The sequence below is a fragment of the Dipteris shenzhenensis genome, chromosome 18 (genome assembly GCF_047967505.1).
Source record: "Dipteris shenzhenensis isolate YYH24624 ecotype China chromosome 18, Dip_SZ_1.0, whole genome shotgun sequence".
Taxonomy (NCBI): domain Eukaryota; kingdom Viridiplantae; phylum Streptophyta; class Polypodiopsida; order Gleicheniales; family Dipteridaceae; genus Dipteris; species Dipteris shenzhenensis.
Genome location: NC_141613.1, coordinates 39,534,665 through 39,562,522, shown reverse-complemented (window position 1 = coordinate 39,562,522; position 27,858 = coordinate 39,534,665). Strand labels below are relative to the sequence as shown.

The following is a 27,858-nucleotide window of genomic DNA, read 5'->3' as shown; positions in this document are numbered from 1 at the left end:
AGCTGATATGATGGGGGATGTGTTTACGAAAGCTCTTCCTATCGCTCCACACTAGAAGTGCTACAAGGCTATCGCCCTTACTATTCCATAGTCGCTCAAAAGCTCACACATTTGGAGTTAAGGGGGGTATTGGAAATAAATCCAATTATGCGTTAATAAACATGATGTGCACATGCATCATAAGCACTCATGCAAATCTGTTGTAACTAACATGAACAACTTCCCTGTTCTACATGAACGATGGATAATTTCAATAAAGTAGTCGCAGTTCCCTTCATCATCATTGCTCTCTTTGATCGCTCTTCCCCATAGATAGTATTAACATAGTGAAGACTTGGACACTTTGTTTTAAAAATGTACACATATTACTTCTTTTTTAAATTTCTTTTATTAGACTTACTAGTTTAAATAGATCTTTTAAAGAATCTTCTCCTTCTCTCCACAGTAAGTCTTCTTGGTCTTCATGAAACTTATGCTTATCAGGTCACCTATCTTCTACAAGGTAGTGACCATAATATTTGTGCTCTCTTGGTCGTGTTTTTAATTTCCAAAAAAAGGTCATTCTTTGGATATCATTAAGTCGATATTAAAAGTAGCCTTTTTAACATTTACAGGGATAATTGAGTCGCGATAGACCTTATGCCTTGTTTGATATGCATGATCTTAGTTGTCCTTTCTTTCTTATAAAGTAAAGAAGAAAAAGTTCACCTAAAAGGGCCATAGCTTCATGCCCAATGACCACCCTATTTAAGTATATGGATTGTAAGCTAGTATCATCTTTGAGTGCATGAAACTGGCTTTCTCTTTAATCTCATTGTTGCTTTATATATTACAATTTCACTTTCTTCATTAGTTTCATGGACTAAACCTTAGTCTTTGGCACTTTTTTGAGCTTTAAATAATATGGTACAAGGAAATTAGATGGCATATGGTCCCGTACGTTTTTTTCCCCATTTTGTTAAAGCCAAGTGAGGTGGGAAGAAAGACTTGGAGAAGCATTTGAAGTTGAAAATGACAAAATCCACATGATAATAAGGGGAATTATTGAGGCTGTCATGTTTGGTAGTGTGCGTGTGTGCGTGCGAGAGAGAGAGAGTGTGTGTGTGTGCCTTTTGTGTGAGAGAGAGATCACGTTTACCCAAAAAAAGAAGAAGTGAGTCTGATGACGACAAAGCGCAGCACTTACCGTTGGGTATGGCCACTTGCAATGCTCATTCCACCACCTCTTCAGAATCGTGGTGTCACCAGGAAGCTTGCCCGCCCGTCGTTTCCTCCAGATCTCCTCCCTTACAGCGGTTATATTCTCGATATAGCTCTGTACCCAACAAAAAAATTTTGATCAGCTCTATTCTGTTGTATCTTATCCATGCTGTACCACTACACTCGAGTGCCGTGACCCGTCCTGAAAGAAAAATTACTCCGATTCGACTCTTTTAACGAGAATACATAGACACTCGAAAAACGTTGTCATGTCTCATCCCATCTGCCAGATAAAACCCAACAGAACTGAGTGAACTGTCGCAGGGATGGGAATTGCCTCTTTCAGCTCAACTTTTAGTGCGTTGCGAACATGCTCGAGGAGTGATCGATCAAACTCGCTTTGGATCTCTGTTCCCACCTTCAGTCCATCAATGTCGTCATATAGCTCCCCAGTTTCACAGTCCCCATCTCCGTCTTCAAGTTCTGTATCAGAAGTCGTTGTGCCTGCTATTACCGCACATGATCTTTCTGTGCCATCCCAATCATTGTGTGGTTAAAGAAGACGGACCTGAGGATGCATAAGCAAGCACAGAATCCTACCTCTAGTACCCATTGATTGCTTTCTTATAAAAAGCCTGAAAGAATGGTTTACCAGTCAATTCTCGAAAGGCCTGCTCGAGCTCGGAATATGCACTCATTGCCTTATTCGTTGGAGGAAGAACGTGCTCTTCTAATTGCTTCTTGAAGGCGTGGAGCAAGAGGAGGTAGCTTTCCTTCAAGATATCACGTTACAATTTGACTCAAAGAAATATTCAGGCATCAACGAATAAAGAAGGGCTAAAAGCAAGAGAATATGTGAACTCTTCTCCCTTAGGAGAACGTGGGAGCACTTTTCATATGAAGCTGAAAAAGAAGCACAGGCATTTCCACAAGTTTCAAAGATTCCCACTTATCTCCATTTAAAGGTTTCACATTGTTGAAGTGAGGAGCGTACTTATGTCACTTTTTAAAAAAAGGGTGAAGCTAAGGGTTAAGTACCCTATCATTTGGTCTTTTTGCACTAGTGTGAGTTTATTAGAGTCCTCAATCAAGAGGGTATGCCTATATACTAATATGAAATATTGGCACTAGCTAACATGACTAGCTTTAGTATGTCCCCCCATACATTGGTTACATTGAATACATGACTAGCTTTTCTGATTATATAATATTTTAAAAATATTATATAGTTTTTTCCGATTTTCTTTTAGAAAATTGGTGAAATTTTCATATCTTTTGCATAAAAGATTCAAACGTTGGCAAACTTTAAAAACTTTGTATGTATGTTTGTGTGTTTTGTGTTTTTTTTTTGTGTGTGTGTGTGTGTGGGTGGCGGGGGGGTGGGGAACACACACACACACACACTTTATTACAAGAGGCAGTTCACAAAGAGGGAACCTAAAACTACAGCATCAGAAAATCTCAATATAGGAGAAGTAATCATTGGAACCTATCTATCGAATACACATACAATCATAGAAAGATTAGTTGAGCAACATCTAGAAGTAGTGAATCTTGGAAAAGTCAAATCTCAAAAAAGTCTATGATTTTTCTCTTCCCATAGAGTCCCGAGTCCCCCAATATTGAACCCAAGTGAAGAAAAGGTCTACTCATAGTCTTTGTGGATGGATCTCAAAAACCGAGAATAGCTTACCAAGAGACATTGCCGTAGAAAAAGTAGAAAATCATGAGTCATAGGGCATTGCCAGAATAGATGAACCAAGGATTCCCTTGGAGCCTAGAATCTATGACAAACAAGAGGAGCAATATTATGGGGGTTAAAGGGCACTGTGCCTTTGCCTTGGTTATGTACAATACTCAAACACATATATAAATGAATGAAAAAGAAGATTAGGGTGTTCTGCACCCACCAAAACTTGTGTGGCTCTCTGTTTCTCTCTCTCCCTCTTCTGTTCTTGCTTCCATTGAGAGCACTCTCAACTGGTATCAGAGCCCGAGTGATCTAGCTGAGCGTGCTTGAATGCCTAGAAGCTCAACAGCACTGTGGGAGGAAGGAGAAGCTCTATGGGAAGCTTGTGGGTGATTTTACTTGCATCCGAGTGCGTAAAGATCTTGAAGGAACCTTTGGAAAAGTCACTTTGGTTTTGCAAAGTGGTTTTGAGAGCCTATTAAGTGTTTTGAAAGAAAAAGTCATTTTTAAGATTTTCCATGTTCCATTCGATGACAGAGACTTGTAGAGGCAACTATTGCTTGCAAGTTTGGTGTCCATTTCACTTCAGGAGCTTGGAAACACCTTCATTCTTGAATTTGGGATCATTTCATTGGATTTCTGACTCACTGTGTCAGTTTCTACGTTTTTCTGCACAGGTGTTGGAACTCAAGTTTGGAGTAACCATTTGTAGATCTGTCAGTTCTAGTGGACTCAGGAGGTCCTAAAGCTTCTATGTTGCTCATCATTTGCACTCCGAAGGAGTTTACAAATAGTTCTGTTTCCAAAAACGTTTTTTAGTCCATGTGTTGGACCTAGTGATTGGGACCATAGTTTCCAAAACCATCTATCCCATTGTGTTTCGGATGCCTAAAAACCCCTACCTATTAGTTCTTGCACGATTCGGTGCAGTATTTTTAGAGTTCTAGATCTCTGTGTATTGGATTTCATCTCTTTGTTATGCATTTTTCATTCTAAGTTTTTGAAACCTTAGATTTATGCCACATGGCAGTGGATAAGTATTGACTCCCATTTCTCACTCATCGGTTGGGATTTTGGAGTTCCAGCAGAAGAGAGATATTTGCAAATTTTCTTGCTGAGTCTGATTATGCCATGGCGCCCATGTTTGGAGGCATCTCAGGTTCTATTTTCAATAGCGATTATTGCCATAGGACCATGATTTCTTGAGCATACCTTATGCAGATCACTCTGGTTGCAGTTTGAGCTTTGTGTGCTCATTTGTGGTGTGCATTGGGTTGCAATAGATGATTTATAGGCCATTTGGATGCATTGTGATCCTTATTAGATGCACTGATAGGCTCAGATTGCCTTGTGGGATGCTATTTTTTATGGATGCTTTGCACATGGATGCTATTTTATGCTGAGGGACAGCTTTGACACATTGCAGGTGATGCACTGATAGTGTTATGCTCTCTTGGATGAGATATTATTGATGCATATGCCCATGGACGGTGTTTATGCTTAAGCCATTTGGCACTTATTGGCATTTTGGATTACCATTGAAGTTGGCATTTTCTTTTGATCCAGATTTGCTCATATGGATGCATAGTACATGCACATGAGCCAGTTGCATCTTTTGATGCTTTGAGCTTTGAGTTTTGGTGATATTTCACTCTATTGTGGTATACACATTTGGGTGCACCTAGTATTTAGTGTGATTCTCTCTTGCAGGCACTAGCATTTAGGATTTTGCTTCATTTGCATCATGGCATCCTCTTCCACGTTTGAAAAGGAGTTTTTCAGCATTAAAAAGTTTGATGGGACAAACTTTTATTTGTGAAAAGAACAGATAAGGGATGTGCTTATTCAAATGAAGTAGATTAAACCCTTGGCAAGTATTGAAGCTAAGCCTGTGGATATGGCTGATGATGATTGGAATGAATTGGATGCATTCGCAAAGTCTACTATTAGACTTCATCTTGTAGAGTCTGTTTATTTCACACTAGTAAATGAGCAAACTACGGAAGATTTGTGGAAGAAACTGTGTGCCACTTATAAGAAGGAAACTGCCTCTAATAAAGTTTACCTCATGAAGAGGTTGTTTGAGCTATAGATGAAGGAAGGGGTCTCCATTGCTTCTCACTTGAATGAATTCAATATTATTTTCAGCCAGCTTTAGGCTCAGAAGATGAATTTTGATGCGGAGACTAAGGCAATATTTCTCTTATGTTCATTGCCATCCTCATGGGATACCTTCCGTATAGCTGTCAGTAACTTTGCACATGGTGGAGTACTAAAATTTGATGATGTTGTGGGTAGCCTCTTGGCTAAGGAGATTAGATGGAAGTCTATGGATGGCAACACGCAAGATGCAGCCTTAAATGTGCAAAGGGGTAGATTACAGTTCAGGGGGACGTCCCAAGAAAGAGGGAAGTCTCGTAGCAAATCCAGGGCACGGAACATTGAGTGTTACCACTGTGGCAAGAAGGGCCAAATGAAAAAGGATTGCTACAAGATGAAAAGAGAGCAAAAGGATAAGAAAAAGAATGCAAATTGGGGTGCAAATCAGAAGGAAGAGAGTCGAAGGGAGGACAAATGAAAAGTGAAGATCGAGGAGATCAATGCAGTCACACATGATAGTGACAATGACATTCTCTTCATGTCTAGTTTATCTGTCGAGTTGCTTACCACTTCAGATGATGCATATTCCCAGGATTGGATTTTGGATTCTGGTGCTTCATTCCATGTTACTCCCCATAGGGAATGGTTCTCCACTTATGATAGTGGAAAGACAAGTTGTGTGCATCTTGGAAATGACTATGCATGTGACATAGTGGGAGTAGGTGACATAAAGTTTTCTTTTGCAAATGGGTCTGCATTTATTCTAAAAAATGTGAGACATATGCCTAAGCTAACCAAGAGTCTCATTTCAACGGGTCAGCTAGATGATGCTAGTTTTCACACCACTTTTGGCTTTCAGACTTGGAAAATTCAGAAGGGCTCTATGCTCTTAGCCAGGGGTGCCAAGTGTGGGACTTTGTATCCCTTACATGTATCAGGGGTATTTGATCATGTTGTTGCAATAACCGAGCAGCCAAGCACTTCTTTATGGCATTGCCGGTTGGGCCATATGAGCCAAAATGGGATAAAACTCTTATATCATTTGGGTTATGTACCGCATTTGAGTTCCTTTGATTTTGAATTTTGTGAGCACTGTCTCTATGGGAAGCAGACTAAATCAGCCCATAAAAGAAGGGGAAAGAAAGAGTTTGAAAAGCTTGATTTGGTGCATTCAGATGTATGTGGTCCCATGCCTACACGGTCATTAGGTGGGGCTGAATACTATGTGACATTCATTAATGATGCAACTAGGAAAGTGTGGGCTTATGCCATAGCTCGGAAGAGTGATGTGTTCCAGGTATTTTAGAAATGGTCAGCCTTGGTTGAGAATCAGTCAGGTAGAATGCTTAAATGCCTAGGAACTGACAATGGTGGAGAGTATCTCTCTCATGACTTTCAGCATTTCTGTGATACACGTGGGATTAAGAGGGAGCTCACATCCCCTCGTACTCCAGAGCAAAATCCAGTTGCAAAAAAGATGAACTGTACTATTTAAGAAAGGTTGCAATGCATGCTTTCCAATGCAAGCCTTTCTGGTGGTTTTTGGGTTGAGGCAATGAAGACTGCAGTGCATGTGATCAATAGATCACCTAGTAAGAGTTTGGATGGTGGTATTCCTGAAGAGGCATGGAGTAGCAAGAAGCCCTCTTACTCTCATTTGCATATATTTGGGTGTGAGGCATATGCACATGTGCCAAAAGAGCTTCGAAAAAAGCTAGATCCTAAGTCTAGGAAATGCATCTTTCTAGGTTATGGTGAAAGTGGAGAGATGGGCTATCGTCTCTGGGATCCAAAAGCAAAGAAGATCATACGCAGCCATGATGTAGCCTTCAATGAGAAGAAGATGCATAAGGCACCCATGAGGGATGTGGAAATGAGGAGAATCACTTTTTAGGACGTGAATCCACCAGCATATGTTGATAGACAGCAAGCTGTCCATGCACCAAATGTGCAAGAAATGGTACCACCAAGTACTCCCACAGGTATACAATCAAGGTTCATATAGATGATAACCCTACAGATATGCTGACGAAGAGTCCACCTAGTCAGCGGTTTGAGTATTGTCATGTATTGATGGGCATTGGATAGTATGCTCCTTGGCTGTTCTCCCTTAAAGGCACATTTAAGTGGGAGGTTGTGGGGGTTAAAGTTCACTGTGCCTTTACCTTGGTTATGTACAATACTAAAACACATATATGAATGAATGAAAAAGAAGATTAGGGTGTTCTGCACCCACCAAAACTTGTGTGGCTCTCTGTTTCTCTCTCTCCCTCTTCCGTTCTTGCTTTTGTTGAGAGCACTCTCAAATATGTCATCATGCTAGGAGTTTACGAATGGAATAACTCCAAGCATCACTTGCCATAAAAGGAGCTATTGCCGAAGATGAAGTTTACAGCTCTAAAGCTCCTTTGCAATCTTTTGCACCATCACATGGCATTACCATTCTTGGACCAAAGTAGATTGGCCCAATAAAAAATGCAAGGCAGAGGCAAGAAAGCCTTATATAAATTGGCCATTGAGACATTAACCAATAGTAGCAGATAAGTGCATCAGCCCTCACAATGGAGAGCCAATCCGTAAGATGATAAATCAGCTCTAACTTTGGAACCGGTAAGGAACATTGAAGCATTTGAGAAATATAATATCAAAGGGGATGATAATGTTGCCCTACACTATATTGCCTTATTGCTAATGGAAAAGATAGAAAAGTACTCTCTGTATGAAGCACACCACCTACCAATTGAATCCCTTTGGATGAAATTAAGTAAGAGCATCTAGGTTCCTACAAGGCAACTAAATAATCAAACACCTTGACTAATGCAAACTCTTAGCACAGAAGAATTTCCATTAAGAGAGTTGCGGTCATGCCATTTGAGGTGATAAATAATTTTGTTCCAATGAGGAAACATTCTAGTGACAAAAGGGCATCCCTTTACTATGCTAAAAAGAAAATCCCATTGGCTGGAATGCCAATGCCCAAAAGCATGAGTGGTCAACTATGAAAGAAAGTGGCACATTATAACAGACCACGGTTGATCACCCTACACAAATTCTATCACCATCTTTCCTTTATGTGCCAACACACACACACATGTGCACGTGCACACACACACACATGCATGCATGCATGAATGTACACACGCACACACACATGTGTACATGCGCACACACTCATGCATACACACACACGTGTGCGCATGCATGCACACACGCACATGTATGCACGCACACACACAATAATTTTGATTAGTAAATGTATCTTACACATGTAGATAGTTATTTCTTCACACACACACACACACACATATGCACGCATGCACGTGTGTGCACGTGCACTTACACACATAATAATTTTGATTAAAAATGTATCTCGCACATGTAGACACTTATTTCTTTACACACACACATGCGCGTGCGTGCGCGTGCACATAGAGGTCCAAATAGCTTTAGGGACAACACTCGACATCCCCCCTACCTTTGTACCGCATCCTTGTTCCTAGCTCTACCATCACCATTGTGGCATGCACATGCACACAAACACATAGAGGTGCAAATAGCTTCATAGCCAACATTAGACATTCCCACTTCCTTTGTCCTCCATCCTCATTCATATCTCTACGTTACCATTAACCCTATTGCTCCTATTGCTTGAGCCTTCTGATTGGGCTTTGACTACTCTAGCTCTCCCCTATAATTGCTCCCATTTCCACCTCCAAACTAGCCTACTTCTCTATCCCCTGACCCATCCCATCACTTGACGTCCTCCTCCATCACCTATTCTTATCCTTGTTACTTGATTGATTCTAGGCCTCATCATCCCCCATCTCCCTTTGGGCCCCCTTGTAGTCATGGTTCCTTCATTACCCTGTGTCCTCCCCCATCCCTCTAAGAGCCCAACCTAGGCCTCATCCATCCCTCTCCAAAACTTGTCTTAGTATCTTCCCCAAAGCTTGGCTCCTCTCATTTAGATTCTAAGATGCAAGCCTTCCTCAGTCCAACCACTCCTATGAGAGTTTGGGTGCCTAGACCCTTGAACTATAAAAAAACACCGAAAGAGTACCCTCACCTCAAAGATCTTGATTCTATTTTGGTAGACCATTAAGACAAGCACCGAGCAAGCACCATTGGAGAGGTAGGCATCTCCACCCATCAGCTCAAGGGATTTCACTTTGTGGCCTCAAGAGAGAAGCAGTGGACCCTAATTCTTTTTGTCCTTATATTTAATGTGTAGAATATAGAGATTCTCAAGGAGTGGTTGGGGGCCAAATGAGTTCAAAATTTTAGATAGCATTAAGTCATAATGCAATCAGCTTTGATATTGCTTTTCCTTGAGATAGGGGTGGTTGTAATTATACTGAGTGGTACTTTGTGGCATGGGTATGTAGTAGTAGAGAAGATAAAATAGGTGATGCATTGGTATTTTTAATGTGCACTCAAGCAAGGATTCTCGGCCTCTTCCTTGATGTCTTAGTCCTTTAAGGTAGTTCCAGATCCCATGGGCATCACTATATAAAAATCCCATATAGCACTTGCAATCAAGGGGTATTTAAAAACCCCCTACCAATAGATTTTTGTAACCTTACACCCCTTCTGTAAATTTTGAGATGATAAAAGTATCCCTTATGTATGGAAATTTTTATTTTTTGAATTAAAAAACCCCTTGTGTATGTATATTTTCTGTAACACATAAAAATATAACATCCCTTCCATTGAGTGCATGTGCTATCTTAGATATTGCTTAGTGCCCCTTGATTCTAGTGTGCAATGGCACACAAAAGTAGCTTACTCACCCTCTAAGCCTCCTGCAAAGTTTAGTCTCTTGAAGTGGTCATGTAGACTTCTACCCATTAAAGGGGTCACTTGTTTGTCACCTCTATTATATCCTACATTTGGACACTATCGAGTTAGAATGTGCAGAGTTTCCATGATCAATCACCTGACGAATCACATCACTTAGTATTATGACGAGTTAAGAGCGTCTTTTGGGTGGCCAATTGATATCCTCATGCTTTAAGAGCATATGTTTTTAGCCTCAAATATCCATAAATAGAGGCACCTTCTTAGAGCAAGGGTCTCATATATTTGCTCATGTTTGCATCTCAATGGGGGAGGGCCTGGTGTCAAAGGTCTTTGATCAACATGAGCTCATATGAGGCTCATATTGGGTTATTGGCTGCATGGGGTTGAGGATGGGAAATACTTCACTAGGGGTCCTAAAGACATGTATGCATGTGCATGTAGGGAGGCCTTGGTGTCAAAGGTGTTTGATAAATGGGAGCTCATATATGAGGACCATATTGGGATAATAAGGTGCATGGGATTGGGGAAGAGCTATACTCAACTAAGGATCCTAAAAACATGTCTAGATGTGCATGCAGTTAGTAGATACAATACCCTTTTGGCACTCGTTTATAACGAATCTATGGAGCAACTACTAGACATGGATTCTTAGATTGTTGTGGAAATAACTACCACAATCTACGGTTTGCAAAGGACAAGCTCAAGAGGGCTTAATTGTTTTAATACATATGCAAACTGTTATACCCTCTATGGTCACTCTATGCATTATGGAACAACTAGAGGCATCATTCATGGATTAGCTATTAGGTTGAGATCTAGTAGTGGTTGTTTACTACACACCACATGCAATATTAAATGATGAGGGGCTTGAACTTATTGTTCTATCCACAACTCTTTGACATCATGGGGACATCATGCACAACATTGATACATGTTTTGTTTAGGAGAGGGACATCCTAGACAACAACTATCTATATTCATAGGTTATAAGTTGGGCATGGAAGGATTTTCAACCTCTTACTCCTCACTGGTGGGTGTTAAAAAAGCTTACAATAGGGTGGACTAGGACTCGGGGGGGTCACTCATCTTATGTAACCCTATCACGTGAGTTCAACAGAAGGATATTTTTAATTTCTAAAATTTACAAAATTTAACTTACATAAGGGATTATTTAAAATCATTCCAGGAAAAAATTACATATTTGTATAGAAAAAGGGTACATTTTATTAATGAAAAATCTACAGATAAGGGATTTTACAATTAAGCCTTGAACGCACGTGATATAGAGAGTTTTTACATAGTGACCCCCCCGAGGACTAGGATTGCTTGGAGGGCACCATATAGAGATTTGCATTTCTAAAACAATGGGTGCATTTCTACCCTTTACAATGCAAGTAGATCTAGCTAGGTTCTCATTGGGGAAAAATTGGAGAGGCCTTGATCTCACTCTCCCATTAAGTGCATCAAGTCTCTCCTCAAGCCCTGTTCATTTCCTTTTTATGGTAGAGACACTAGGTTGTTTCCTTTGATCATAGAGGACTTACCTTGCAGAAATGCTCTTGATCTTGCACAAAGAGTTGGTGTTGAGCTTAGAGTTTGTAGGTAGATGATATAACATTATTCATGCAGGTTTCACTTGAGAGTCAAAATAGGGTTTAACTTTCGTTGGAGGCTATTGATTGGAATGAAATAACAAGGGAAGAGAATTCTCAAGATGGAACCACGAAATGTGATGTTAGTGTATAATATTTTTGAAATATGGGGCATTGATGCAATTGGCCCTTTACCCCGAACAACTAGAGGCAAATGTTATATGCTTTATTTAGTAGAATATCTGTCAAAATGGGTAGAGGTGAAGGCAGTGAAGAGGGTGCACAGCAAAGGGGTTGCTGATTTTGTCTTTGAGCATATATGCTATGGATTTGGGATTCCCCTAGAGTTGTTGTCAGACAGTGGGCCTGGGTTTAGAGGAGAGGTGACGGATCATCTCTGCAAGAAGCTGGAAATTAATCACAAGTATATTACTCCATACCACCCGCAATGTAATGGTCTCAATGAGAATTTCAATGGGGATTTTAAGATGATGTTAACTAAGATGACACAGAGCCAGACCAAGAATTGGGATCTAGAGATGAATAGAGTCCTGTGGGCATACAAGGTAGCAATGAAGCGCACTACTCAGTTTTCTCCATTTCACTTGGTGTATGGGAAGGAAGCGCTTTTGCCATTGGATGTAAAAATACCAGCTCTACAATTCTTAGTTGAAGAAGGACATGAACCTGTGGACAGTTTTAAGGAGAGATTATTGGCACTACAGGTAATGCAATTAGATAGGGACCTAGCTTTTCAGCATTATGACAGAGTCCAGATGAGAAGACAGGAACTGGAAAATAAGAGGCCTAGCCTGTAACCAGGGAGTTCAAAGCAAGGAAAGAGGAAGTGAGATAAAGGGAGGGGACAGGCCTGCCATAAAGGGAGGAACCAACCCCCTTCAGGAAAGGAGAAAGGAGGGTCGAGCCTGCAATCAGGGAGCTCAAAAAGGTGACCTACTCAAAGCAATGTGGAACCAGCCCCCTGAAGGAAACGAGTCTTTGAGATGTAATCTATGTAAATTTGTATGTAATTTATTAAATCATTAACGTTCTCCAAAGTTTACTTGGGCAATGTATCTATTTTAGGATAGCACTTTGTAAGAATAGGATTCATTTTAGTATAGCACTAGTTGGTTTCATCGTGGAGGCTAGTTGCACACTAGGATTACAAGATAAATGGCATATGATTCATTCGTTTAGGATTTGTGGTCACCAGCTTGGTGGTTAAAATCTAACAATAGATAAAGATAACCAAAGGGGACTGTTTTAGTATAGCACCCATTTTAGGATAGCATGATGGTAGTGTAGGATAAGCCATCATTAGCATGGTGGTTGGTTACACTCTAGGGGCTACCACCAGCCAATCAATAATCAATGGCCAAAGATTTGCATGGAAAAGGAGAGATGTGGATTAGTGTAGAGCTACTAGTTGGATCTTTATAAGAGGAGTGGACAGACCATCTTCTTGCTCGTCTCATAGAATAGAGAGCAGTTGATCAAGGATTTCATGAGCTTTGGTCTCATTTTCAGTTCTTGTTGAAGGCACCATTAATTGTATGGATGGTTTCATGAGCTTGTGCTCATTGTAGAGGAGTTTAGCTTGATTCAGGTAAACATGTGGCTGGGTCATCAGATCTACAAGGTGGCCAAGTTGATAAGGCAAGTTTGTGTGCTCCAATGGTTCATGGATGATAATAGGAGGTCAATCCTATTTCAGCACTTATTTATTTGTTCCATTTAGGCTTTGCATGGCACATCAGTAGAAGGGAAGAGTAGCCGATTTCTCTACCCACACCGAGCTTGTCGCTTATATCAATTCGACACTGAGGAATATTGAAAAAGTCATAGTGATCACAGAAAGTTACTGACTCTAGTTATGGAGGCTTCTATTTGAGTGGCAGCCAGTTGATCTTGAGTCAAGCCTTGGTCATGTTTTATAATCCTGTGGTGATGGATTTTCTTTGCTTTAGTTGATGACGAGTAGCTACAAAGTGGAGTTTCTTTCTTCACCTCCCGTGTGTGCTATTGGTTGCTCATCATAATCATGGCCTTTTGAAGGTAGCTCAGAAGCAAGATGTTATAGGTTGCAGGTGATTAGAGGAAGGCTGAGTGCTGATTTTTGGCCTACCCTTACAAGGTAGCCTTAGCAATGGTTCTACTTTGGCAAAGCTAAAATAGGGGAGTTTTTAAATTTCATAAAATCTAGATTTTTCTCATTAGCCTTTGTTAAAGGTGTTAGCCCAATAAATGGGGCGATTATGCATAACTAACGATTTTGGGTTTCTCTCTCTCTCTCTCTCTCTCTCTCTCTCTCTCTCTCTCTCTCTCTCTCTCTGTTTTCCTCACTCCACCACTCATCCCTAGCCCACCTACCCTTCGCTTCCCCACTCTCTCTCTTAGCTTCCCTGACTCCACCACTCGTCCTTAGCCCCTGCCCTTCGCCTCCCCACTTATTTTGGGTAGGCCTATTGAATGACGTGTTATTCATCTTGTTATTTGTGGTAGAGATTGGAAATCCTAGAAGTTGATGGTGAACGTTATTTCTAGCATTACGTGTGGCTAGAGAGCAATCGACTGGTTCGGAATATCTAACAAGGTGGGCTATATGGAGCTCCATTTAAGTGCCACATGTGATCTGAAGGCTAGCAGCATTGAATTCGATAGCATAGGAGCTGTGGGCTGCAGGCAATTTGATTCTCACACATACACACCATCACCATAAGCCTCCACTGTGCGTTCCCTCCCAACATGGTATTAGACCCATGAATGGGAGGATTCTTGGTGTGATTAAGTGTGTGATTTAAGGAGAAGCTAGAAGCAGGGAGATGGTGGTTTAATGAGAAGATAGAATTAAAGTGGAGGAATAAGCTCAAGAGATGAAGAGGTGCTTTATCAAACCTCCATCAAATTCAAGCGATAATTTGGTAGAAAAGAAGGTATTTTCTATTAGCATTGCTCCCAGAAAGTGCTCGTTGGTTGTGTCTAAGTCAACTATTCCTATTGATATTTTCCAGGTCGATTTTCTTAACAATATGAAAATTCTATATTGAATAGAACAGTAGGGCTTTTTATGTTATGCAGTTGGCACAGAGCTTAATTATTGCGACACCTATGCCCAAAGCTCTTGGGATTTACATTGACATGCGAGTTATTACAAAGGTTTGGGATCTGCATAGGCATGTCAGTTATTATAAAATCTTGCCAGTACATCAATGTGTAGGATATGTCAAAGGTTCGGGATCTGCATAGGCATTTGAGTTATTATAAAATCTTGCTAGTACATCAATGTGCAGGATATGTTAAAACTCTACATTCAAGGTGTGATTTCGAATTCAAGCACAATGGGTTTTATTTTTTGTCGCTCTTATCTGCGATTTTTGGTATACATGGAGCTCTCCATTATCTTCACTTTCATTGGTTGCATGATACATGCCTTGTGTTAATCCACATCAGTGATTATGCTATAAAAATCACACTCTATAGAGCACATGCTTTAAAATTGTATCCGCATATGTATGAAAACTCTTTTGTAAAGGATTAAATATTGCCATCACACAATAAAATACATTAGTAAGACCTTCATATAAACTCATATACCTATCTATGAGATATAGACATTGATGTTAGGATGCACTTATAGATCTATAGTTGCTCATTCATAGACAAGATTATCATTCTCTCTCATACAGACACACGAAATTACCACAAGCCTTCGTTGTGCGCTCTCTTTTTTCCAATACGTGGTGGTTTATTGGGTGGTAGGGCGGTACTTCACTTTTTTAAATTTGAAGTGTTTGTGTTGTAAAACTTCCATCTTATAATAAAACTCCTATCTTCAATCTCAAATCGCTTTATGTGCGTCTATGCCTTGCATCGTGCATGGTGACATGCCATCAAGGACATTTCACTTGGTTTCCTAGTGTCTTATCACCCCATGCAACATGTCATGTCATATATCCATCCTCATGTCACATCGTTAAAGGAAGAATGTTCTTTTACCTGTAGCTTCGCCACAGAGGTCTCTCTCTTGCTCACTCAGTGACTCTCACACACACATAGAGTCTTGTCCATCATCGTCTCTTGGTGCTGCTTCTATTTGCCTTCCATTTACGATCTTGATGGTCTTCCACCATTGCCAAACGAATAACATTCCATCACGCTTGAGTTAGAATAATTCGCAAGTAGATTGATCTCATCAAGGAAATGGTCTCTTAGATTACGCATGCCTTGTGCCTCATTAATTAATTGCCCAGCATGCGGCCTCTGGCTCAGAGATGATCGCGGAACAACGCACTCACATTCCCTACTTAGTGAAATTAGAAGATGTCCATGATTGAGTTACAAACGATCTCTCAAATATGCATGGTCTACTATTTTGCTCTGTACAGACGATCTCTCAGATACATACGGTCGATTCTTTTGCTATAGACCTCTGAAATTTGAAATTCTTTGAGATTGATGCTAACATTGGGTTGTAAAGAAGGAATTGCAAATTGCTTGCGTAGGATTGAACGAGCTTCCTTTCATGTTTGCTCTGCTCGAGCCTCGAAGTGTTTATAAATTTCACTGACTTTCGGTTGCCTTCCTCAAAGAAGGCTTCAAGAAGTCTAACCACATTCGGTAGAGTTAGGACAACGGAGTGTTAAGCTCGATAGGCTCCATGCACATGCTTTGCTTCCATCAGCACCCTGAGCATGTCTTGCGCTCCATTATTGAAAATAAAGGAATCCATATACTTGCGCACTCTTCTCTTCAATTTTTTTCACCATTCGACCTGTGGCCTGCTCTACAATTGGGAAGAAATCTTCCATCTACTCGTGGTGATCGAAAACACAAATGCAGATGGGCACAGAGGGGTCATCTTTTGGTAGGCCCACAGTACGGATGCTCCATATTCAAGCGGATTAGAGATAAGAAGTTCAAAGAGACCGGGCACGCACGTAATCACCACGGAGTAATCAATTCTAGTAACGTCATGTAGTAACCTCATGCAAATCATAGACGGTCCGCTCTTAATCTTATGGACTACTGCTAGTAGGCTTTAAGGTTGGAATTTGGAATCAAGAAGAGGGAGGAATGAAACGATGTGATGGTTGAAATGGATTTTTGTCATCATGCATATTTCTTACTTCAAATTCTATGATCCATACTCCTCCATTGTCAAATCCAACAATCAAATGCCTCACATTCATCACATTAAATCTAAGGGCCCACCTTTCTCCAATCGACCTCTCCCAAAGCTCTCCTTAAGAGAGAAAAAGATGACATTTCATCATTGCCTATGCAACATCATCATGATCTATGCATGGATACCACGAGATCCTCTCATGCATAAACTTGTGAAAGTCATAAACACAATGACATCTAGTATGCCATATCATCATTGCTCTACATGGATGCATTCATGCAACGATATGCTTATTTAAAAAATTAGTACATATAAAGATAAAAATGACATATATATTATTTGATCAAATATCAAATTACACCCTTGTCTGCAACCAATCAAATAAAGGCCTTTATATTTTATGGTTGGATTTGATCAACCAAATATCATATACAGTTTGATTAAGGTTACTCCACATGTTATCAAATTCATGATCTCTAATGTATTATGCAATATCCAATTTAATGGCTCTAGTTCTTAGGAGATGATCAAAACTTAACAGTTCACATCTTTGCATGCAAATATCAAAGTGGGATGGGTCTTAATGAAACCAAAACCATCGAAAAAAGGAGATTAAATTAGATGAGACAATATTGTTCATAATCCATTATATATGGTAGTAGGCTTCCCCAAGATATATATTTTAGCTAGAGACAATATTATATAGTATTTAGATACAACTTTCTATATTTATTAGAAAATGATATTTGGATTTTAGCTAGATACAACATTCCATACTATATATTTCCTAATCCTCCACAATCTTCTTTAAGCATTTTTTTGATAACTTTGTAACATCCTAAATAGCCACATCTTTCGTCTTTTAAGTTCATCAACCATGCCATTTTTTCAGATAAAGTATGACACAAGCGTTATTAAATGTAAGAATCTAAAAAATATTTTAAAAGCCACAGTCAAAGAAGCTTTTTGAAAGCTGAACAAAGTTCATAGTCCCTCTAAATCACTATAGATGCGTAGATTAATTTAATTAAGATCATGCTCTAATTAAGTTTTTAGTACTAATGATGCTTCAAGGTAAATATATGTACAATCCAAGCTCATTTAGAAGTTACAACTCAAAATAGTATCAATTAAGGACTTACTTTTTCCCCCAAAAAGAGCACAAGGCTATGAGTGTGCATGCTAATATTGCTTGAAGAGATCAAGTGTGATTTAAGGCCCTATCTCCACTTCAATTCATATCCACCACATATTCAACAAAGCATGGTATAATTTAGCACTTTTAACACTAAATATTTTTAATAGAGTAAGTGTTTTAAAGTGGTTAAATAGGGTCTAATTGAACCACGGGTGTGTAATGCCATATGAGTCTATGATAAAGCTTATTACATGACTTTATCAGGACTTATTTACATTTTCATTTCCAATTCAACCAACCATGGTCTACTCAAAGCATATTTTTGTTAATTAATAATCTATAATGGATTTACATAGAATCAAGATAGGCCATGGGTGCAAGTCCATATGCCTTGATGAGATAAGCATCATGCAAGTTCTTCTCACTAATTGAATGTATTTTATACTCCAATTCATCTACCCATTATCTAATTTAGAATTTTTTAGATCTCCCAAGACTTTTTCATATATGAAGTCTTTAGACTTGAAAAAAGGGATCCACTTGGGCCATGGGTATGCAAATCCATAGTATTTCATGGAATAAAAGTTAGTACTAGGAATAATCATTATTTTAGTCCATTTGAACTTGGAAATTAGCCCCAAAATATTCACTATGTGAGACTCCCTATGTCACATGTGTTTAATGGAAGTAGTTTAAGTACCTCTTATTGATATTATGTATGTACATTCTATGTGTAACTTGATAACCAAATAAAAACCCTTTTATTCTAATCATGTGCTATCTTAGATTACTTTGTTCATTAACTCCTTGGAAATTTAATCAAATTTAGTGTGTTTTACTCTAAACACTTTTTCACAATTAGGCATTAGAGTGGGTAAATAAAATATAATTTGGCTACACTTGTGTAAGCCCATTTGAGTTGATGAGATAAAGCTTATTTGTTGCAAGGCCTTTATAGCCACTTAAATCCATTTTAATTCTAATTCAACAAACCCTATTCTCTTTTTTATTCTCGGGGGCAGGGGGGTCACTTTGTATGAACCCTATATATCACATGTGTTTAATATCTAATTATAAAATCCCTTAGGGATTTTATTTGTGAAATTTTCACAAATAAAGTGTAACCTTTTCCTATTCGATCTGTAAATTCTTTTCCAAAATATCTTCTTTGGCATTGTTCTATCTGTGAAAACGTGAGAAAAAATTAAATTAAATATTCCCTTATGTTAAACTCACGTAATAGTCACATAAGTTATTGAGTGAACCCCCCAAGTTTTTATTAGAGTAGCTACTAGAAGAAAAACTCTTTAGTGGTCTCTATAGATATTATGAAGCAGAATTAGTTTTCTTTTGGCTCCTTTTTGTTTTGAACTAATAGGAGCAACAACTCTAAAATACTAGATCATTGCTGCTAACAATGATTGAGCAAAATCTACTGGCTTTCATGAACTTTAATTAAGACCCACTTTACACATAATGAATGGTGTAATGAACACTAAGGTGATTTGTTTGTTGCACAAGTATACACTTGATTAATTGAATGCATTGTCATGGTTAGACTATGGCTGTTAGGGGTTTATATCCAATTTGGGCCATGTAAGTCTCTATCGAACCATATAAGCCAATTGTAGGGACATGTAGGTTGTCTTTTGGGGTTAGGTTTTTCCTTATAGGGCCAATAGTCTTCTAAAGAACCATCACCATCAATGTCTTCTCCACTAGTGCTACTATCTTCTGAATTACCACCATTGTACTCCGTAGTACTATCATTGTACTCCGTAGTACCATCATTGTACGTTGGAGTACCATTGGTGTCCTGTGCAATACTAGTATCGTATACAGTAGTACCATCATTGTATGCTAGAGTACCATAAGCATTAGCTTGACCAATGTCATCAACGTCGGGCACTGTATTACCACGAGTGTTCACTACAATACCATCATTGGCCTCTATACGATCATTGGTGTCCATTGCAGTACCCTCTACCCCCTGTCTCTGAGGCATATTCCGTCCCTTGTGCCATACCTCTAGTCACCATTCTCTGATACATGTGTGAACTACCAAAAGGCATCCTTTCATAAACTAGTTCGAAGCCTTCCAACGTTGGCTCCTCGCGGTTATCTTGGTCACCACCCATGGGCCAGTCCCCACATCAAGGTATTTGCTTCTAACTTTTTATATGGTTAAACTAACCAAATATTAAGATTCTATCAATACTCTTATATATGTCAAATAGACCATATCAGCCCTTACATGTATATGCAAGTTTACTTAGGGCCATTTTAGGGCTATGTAGGTCCTTATAAGTCCATGCATGTCCCTTATAGAAGCCATATAATATATTGTATGTCCATGTTAGCCTTTATATGTCCATGTAGGTCCCTTATAGAAACAATATAAGCTATTATACATTAATGTTGTCACTTATAGGGCCACTTTTGTCTTCTATAGTCTATATTGGTCCATTAAAAGTACTTCCTTACGGTGCCATGTTAGTCTCTTACAAGGCCATGTAAGTGTAATTAGTGTCATTTAGTTTGTAATAGCGAAATGCAATTGTGGGGCAATGTAGGCCCTTAGGCCCTTAAAGGGCCATGTAAGTACTTATAAGAAGCAATTTAAAAATACTAGAACAATTATTGAGCTAACATTTGAAATACAAAGATTCTAAGCTTTTAACAAGTATTCTCTATGGCATTAGGACCGACTCATTAATATATGACTAAAAAATAAGAGTTGTATGAATATAAAAGTTGATTTGGAATAACTAAGATTCATGCCACCTCATTAAAACACTAAACTCAGAAAATGCTAATACTTACAAGTACTCACGGTTCATATTAACTCATACAAGCACTAAAACTCTAAAAAAACTAGCAATTGTACTCTTTGCAATGTATATGTAGTTGCACACATTTGCTTTCCTTTAGGGCCATGTAGGTGTGTACACATTCATGTTGATATTTTAAGGCCATGCAAGGTCTTATAAGACCATATACGCTCATTATAATTCATGTAGGCCCTTTATAAGGGACTATAGGTTCATTATAAACCTACGTTTTAGCCTTTCTACATAAGTATAGGTCTGAAGCACATGTATGTCTAGAGCGGCTACTATAAATATGTCTAGAGCGGCCCTTATAGTAGATATAGGACCATTATAAGGACATGTACATCAATATAAGAACCAATAGGCCATGTAATAATTTATAGGTCCATGGATACCAGTGTAGAACATGATCGCAGTACTTATAATGTATAAAATTTCAAATATTCTATATGCTTACTGACTAATACTAGCCATTCACTAGCTAGAACAAGCACTAATGAATACAAGACCTAATAATATATGTTTTAGTGTTCTATAAATCTTGTATATTCCATATATACATTTATAGGATTTTATAGAGCCATGTAGGCTCCTAGAGGACCATATTGTGGATCTATTGGTCAATGTTGGTCAGAATAAGCCTTTATAGTCAATGTATGTCATATAGGCACTTATATAGCCATACAAGTACTAAGAGAATACTTTAACTCTAGTATTATTTATGCTTAGTATTGACTCATGAATTCAAGCTAAATGATACAAATATGTACGAATATTAACACTTCTAAGCCTAAAATTATTTTTGAAACTAATTGCTTGACTCATAATAACTTATGGTATAGACATTTTGACTCATATAGCTGATGGTACAAACATAAAAACTTCGGAAATACTCATACTAACCAATGTATATATATATAAACGACGTAACAAAATTTTGTCAATTGACTTGTCACAACTATAGATGATGCATCTATATGAGCTTTCAACTCCAAAAATTTTGTAATGATCTCATTAAATATATCATTAATTTTCATTGCAAGGATTCTAAATGAAGTCATAATTAGCAATCCTCTACATGACATATTGCTACTTCCTTACTAATAGATGGCTTTGCATCACTAGGTGTCTAAATCTAATTATTATTTTGACCAAGAGGTTTTCCTTACGTATATAATGTGGAAACTATCAATTAGAATATGTGTGAGAAAATTGATTGACAAATTCTCCACATACTAAGTGATAGACGTAAAGATGCTTTAAAACCTACTAGTCAAGTGCATGGTTAATATTCAAGAGGTTTTATAAAGAGTTTTCAAGCCATGAAGATGCATTAAAACATATGGAGGAAATGGATGGTTAATGGAAGAGGGTTTTGTAGAGAGATCTTATAACTTATGTAGCATTACAATGTTTAGGACATGGAAGTGGACTGCATTTAGAGTTAATGAGCAACTCATGAGCAAATACTACACTTACCTTCTTTACTTCTCTAGCTTTTATGGCTCATGGTGCTTTGAAGGTAGTATAATGTTCAGTGAACATTGACTTGAATAATAAGCAAAGAGCAATTGTAATGGACACTAGCTAGAAGATAGGTAAAATTTTTCATTCAAGTGTAACATATTTGAGTAAACAATGAAGAGCAAGATAGACCACACACATTTTGACATATATTCCTAATATATTTTACAATATTGATAAATCCATGTGTAGGAATTGGCTTGAATTGCAAGATCTTTATGGTATCACAATATATAAACCTTGTCATCTACTACACATATATCCAAGTAATATTCAACTATGGGGTTAATCAATGCTCATTGTCCTCCTAGAACTCTCTAAGTAAATTTGCTAATAGAACATTCATCAAGGCATATGTTTGAGTCTAAGTTTCAATTTAATATATATTCTCGATAGAGGCCTCCATCCTTCCTCATTTGAACTATTGCTGATAGCTCCTTTCTTCCGCATTCAATGCCATCATGTCATGTAAGACTTGACATATTCAATGGATTATGTTGTAAGATACCCTTTGAGATACTATGGAATGATAGAACTATTGCATACAAAAGCTAAAAAATATATGCTATTTCAAAAGTGAAAATCAATTTAAATGCCACAAATACTAAATACGATATAGACCTTCAATTTTAAATCTCATAGATTAGGCATGTAATCTCTAGATGCGCTCAAAGTGGAATGACCAACTAAATCTATTTTGTTTTTAAATTCATGATCGAGTGTTTCCTTTACACAATTGAGATCATAAACTCATAAAGAGTGAGCATGCTATTGTATATAAGATGCTCTCAAGCTCCAAATATATTACCACATAATTGCTCTATCTACTATCTTAAGAAAGAACACCTCTTCAATCTAAATGGAAGGAGATATAACAGCACCGTGATTACAACTCCTTGCTACCAAAAATCTTGAATCCATCCACAGGCCAGCCATGTTCTCTTTCTCTCTCTATTATATCCAAAGAAAGATATAACCTCGTGATGCTTATGAAAAATATAGAATCACCATAGCATCTCCTATAAGTAGCTATCGCTCTTTGTATTGTAGGCTATTCTTTGTCATTGCCCTTGCATCATCTTCAGTTAATTAGTGGAGTCTCAAATGATGAAGATGATGCCTGTTAGCTAGTCTTTTATCAGAAACAGGCAGAGAAGATATTATGCTAGTGAGGAAGTCACTATGATACTTCCTAACTTCTTTCTTTCCAAACATCCCCCTTGTGCCTTCCTTATACGTCATGAACGTGTGTGTTGTTCCAAGATTCGGTTCTCCCGTTAAGGGGAACTTTGATCTTCGAGTTGCGTTAATTACAGCCACATGAAGTTGCCATCCAAGGTCTTGTCTCATTCCCTGGTACGAGTGGGGGTGCAATGCAACCACTCACGTGAACTTGGGGGATTGCACGCTTCACAATCCCAATGGAAGGGACTGCAAGCTCGTGGGTTTGAAGAAAAATGAACCTGTGTGAGACTGTCTTGTGGTTAAACACTTCTTGCTCACAAATTACAATTACTACTTCAGACTCGTACGTTACTGTTTCAGAGCTTTCCTGTTCATTAATACGCCAACGGAACCCAGAAACGGACACAGACGTTCCGATAACGATCTATATTTGACAATCCTTGGAATACAAGTACGAACCCTGTAATTTCTTTCCAACTGAAGCAAAAGTCCTTCTGCTATTGAAGTTGGAAGAGATGCAGCAAAAAATGGCGAATACTTGGTTCGGGGTGAAAGGAAAGGCAAACTAGGTAAGACGCAGAATTTAAGGGAGACAACTCAATCGAACGTACTAATAGATCAAGTAACGCAGTAGAAGATCGAGCAAATACGCCTAAAAGGCTAAGAAGACTGTAAATTTTATGATACAATACTTTGAGTTCAGCCTTGATACTCTAACTTGGTTTAAGTAGATTGAAACAATCTTGAAATGTTTAAATAGATACTCTTGACGTAATTGAAGTAGATTGAAACAATTTCGCAATGTTAAAATAAATGCTCTGACTTACTTTAAATAAATTGGAATAATCTTGCAACGTTTGAAAAAGGACTACAAGGACTTACCATGAAATCGTCTATCTCTGTGCCGGCGTCGACCTCTGGACCTGTGTCCTTGCCCAGCATAAGATACTTGATGGCCACATCGTGCTTGCTTGCGAGCTGCGCCTCGAGCGCTTGAATGTAATCTGCTGGTAGTCCGACGCACAAGCACGAAACGTGGGCTTGTAACAATTGTTCATACAACGGATGTGATAGTATATCCGCTTTCAACTTTGCGGAGTTCCGAAGCTCGTCAAGAAGATAGCTTTGTGATGCATGGCTACAAAAGTCGTTCTCCCTTTCCGCAGAAACTGTTATGTTGGAATAGCTGCCTTCCATAGGCTGCGGAGGAAAAAAAGCATGCTCGGCCATGCCCTTAGACAGATCTGATTGAAGTAGAGCTGCGTACTCCGAACCACTCGCTCACTTATCTTCTTGTTCGCTGAAGACAGACAAGGTGTAGGACTGTCAGCGGAATGATACATTTTAAAAGAGAAATGTAAATCCTTTGCCAAATGTGTTCGAAGTAGGGCTTGCTAAGCGCTGACGCTGCTAAAGCTGGAATCTATAATGCTGATTTTCATTTGTGCTGAGTGTGTCGAATTAGAGAAATTGATCATCCAATATTCAGATCCATACCGTGTCTTGGCCCTGCCAGTGCCAGGTCTAAGTACTGACGTCGAAGAGACGGGAGCGTCGCAGCTACGGTCCAAGGGACGAGAATCTCGTTAGCCTACACCTCAGTGACCTCACTGATCTAGAAGTCACCCAGGCGGCAAGTGAAAAGATAGTGGAGCGGTTCGGCATAAGCAGGCCTCGGTGAGATGTTAGAGAGCCAGAATATCGAAGCGGAAGTTGCAGAAAACCGAGGCAGCAGAAAGCGGAGCTGCTGTCTTGTAGAGAGTGCGAGTGTAGAGTGTACGATGTTGATTGTGGGGGGGAGGCGAAGGAGAGAGAGGAAACAAATGGGGAGGGGGACGGGAGAAGGATAGAAGGACTCGGGAGGGAGGAGGGGGATCTGCTACAGTGCAAGTGTTTGTGGTGCGCTGTCATGTAAGGAAGGTGGTGATAGTGCGCAGCCACGGGAAATGCCTAACATACTTACACTCTCGCATGACACTCTCTCTTTCTCTCTCTCTCTCTCTCATGCATGTGAGACCCCTACACTTTTTTAAATTTAACACACACACACACACTCGCGCACTCTCTCTCTCTCACATGCACTCTCTCTCACCCACATGCACTTATGAGCTTTCCAACAAACACACACACACACACGCGTGCATGCATGCGCATGGGACCAAGGTGCAACACACACACATATGCTCACATGCACATGCATATGACCTAGGATGTTGCAAACATACTCTCTCTCTCTCTCTCTCTCCCTCTCTCTCTCTCACACACATACACACCCCTTCACATGCATATGAGACCAAGTCTAAATTATTACCAGTGTATACACTCACATGCACATGAACAAATCTCATACTCTTATCTGTCCTCACTTTTGCCAGGCATCAAATCCCCCTTTTCCCTTTGCCTTTGCCCTATCACAACTTCTCTCCCCTCTTCATCATGGTCGTTTGCCCTCGTTTGACTCACCACCCTTAACTGCTCGTCCATTTATTAAAGTTGTGCATCCATAGCTTGGTCACTTTTGAATTCGTGCAATGATAGCTATGTCACTTTTTCCTAACTCTGCCCTATCCTTAATGTACGGAGAAAGAGATCTAGCACCATCTCTCCCATTTTGCTAGTTCTCAGCAACTATCAGCCAACACCATCATAATCAAAGTAAATATGGAGCTTAGAGCATCAAAATTTGAGGAGGGTGGCATGAGAGGCTTTACCTTTCATACTTCCTTTGAGAGCTAGCTTTTACATTACAATCAGCTTTGAACTCTTAGAATACTTGTGAGAGTAACATAGCCACCCTCCATGTCATAAGAGAAACAGTACCAAATGCCTAAATATGTAGTCGTCTCGTCATTCCATCAAATGTCATCATAGGAGTACCAAACACCTAAACCATTAGTGGTCATTCCATCAAATGTCATCAAAGAACTCTATCCTGAGAAGCTATAATAAGCTAGTACAACCATGCCACCCATTATCAACCTATAAATAATGACATTGTTTAAGGGCTTCTGTACTTCTTTGAGGTGGAAATTTAGTTGGATCCTCTTTAACTCTAATTATATGTATGCATGAAACTGGAGAAAATCCAAGGAGCTTCGAGACTACCAATAATTTCACAAGAGAAGCAGTGCTATGACTAGATGCACACATCTAATGTCATTATGAGTATCACAAAAGTCACCGTGTGCATATTCAATAAAGCAGTTTTATTTTCTTGTGCAGTCATGTAGAATATGTGTACATATATAAGGCACATAAGGGTTATATAGACTTACTCTTTTCTTGTTTTTACATAGTCAATTTGGTAGGGAGGAGGGGGATTAGCAAAGGCTGCTATAGTGCAAGTGCTTGTGTGTGTGGTTGTGCACTATCATGTAAGGAAGGTGGTGGTGATGCACAGCCATGAGAGATGCCAAGGCTTAAGTTATCATTTCCTAACATTTACACACTCTCATATGCACATGCTCAAGGCATTGTTGTGAGACTCTCTCTCTCTCTCTCTCTCTCTCTCTCTCATGCATATGAGACCAAGGCAAAGACGTTGCCAACACACACACCTAAACTTTAAAAGGAAAACAAAACTCTCCTCTCTCTCTCTCTCTCTCTCTCTCTCTCTCTTTTTTTTTTAACACACACACACACAGAGGACCTACGGGACCACAAACACGTACACACACACAAACATGCATGCACACACACACACACACACACACACACACATAGAGGACATACGAGACCACAAACACACACACACACAAACATGCATGCACGCACACACACACACAGACATGCATAGAAACACACACACACACACACACAAGCGTGCACACACATGGGACACACGGGATGACATACAGAGACACACACACACCCATGCATGCACGTGCACACATACACACGTCACACATGAAACCAAGGTGCAACACACACGCACACATGCACATGACACAGGTCCCACACATATAGACACATAGTCACATGCACATGCATATGAGCTAATTGTTATAAGCAGACTCTCTCTCTCTCTCTCTCTCTCTCTCTCTCTCTCTCTCTCTCCAACTCTCTCTCTCCACACACACACACACACACCCCTGTACACACATGCACCCACCCCCCCACACACACACATAGAGATGAGACTAAGGCTACATGCATTACACACCAACACAAACTCTCTCTCTCTCTCTCTCTTTCTCTCTCTCTCTCTCTCTCTCTCTCTCTCTCTCTCTCTCTCTCTCTCCACACACACACACACACACACACCTGTACACACATGCACCCGCCCCCCCACACACACACATAGAGATGAGACCAAGGCTAGGTGCGTTACACACCAACACAAACTCTCTCTCTCTCTCTCTCTCTCTCTCTCTCTCTCTCTCTCTCTCTCCCCCCACACACACACACACACAGATGAGACCAAGGCTAGATGTGTTACACACAAACACAAACTCTCTCTCTCTCTCTCTCTCTCTCTCTCTCACACACACATGTGTATGCCTGTGTGCATACACATGCATGCATGCATCTACCTATGCAAGCATGCGTGCACGTGCACAAACACTTACAACCCTACCCACACACACACACACATGCACACATGCGCACTCTCTCTCTCTCTCTCTCTCTCTCTCTCTCTCTTTAGTGAACTCTCACACATACATGCACGT

General features: G+C 39.5%; 1 protein-coding gene across 3 annotated transcripts in view; it reads right to left on the bottom strand.

Annotated features, from left to right (window-relative positions):
* LOC147891218 (homeobox protein knotted-1-like LET12) overlaps positions 1-25,088 on the bottom strand; it is a 97,745-nt gene extending 72,657 nt beyond the window's left edge. For all 3 annotated transcript variants that reach the window (XM_087389955.1, XM_087389956.1, XM_087389957.1), the window contains exons 1-5: positions 24,686-25,088; positions 24,071-24,488; positions 1,853-1,973; positions 1,538-1,728; positions 1,187-1,315 (exon numbers count right to left, since the gene is read on the bottom strand). In XM_087389955.1, the coding sequence (XP_087246081.1) occupies positions 1,187-1,315; positions 1,538-1,728; positions 1,853-1,973; positions 24,071-24,418 (789 nt within the window). In that variant the 5' untranslated portion in view covers positions 24,419-24,488; positions 24,686-25,088. The remainder of the gene's footprint in view (positions 1-1,186; positions 1,316-1,537; positions 1,729-1,852; positions 1,974-24,070; positions 24,489-24,685) is intronic.
* Positions 25,089-27,858: the final 2,770 nt, after the last annotated feature.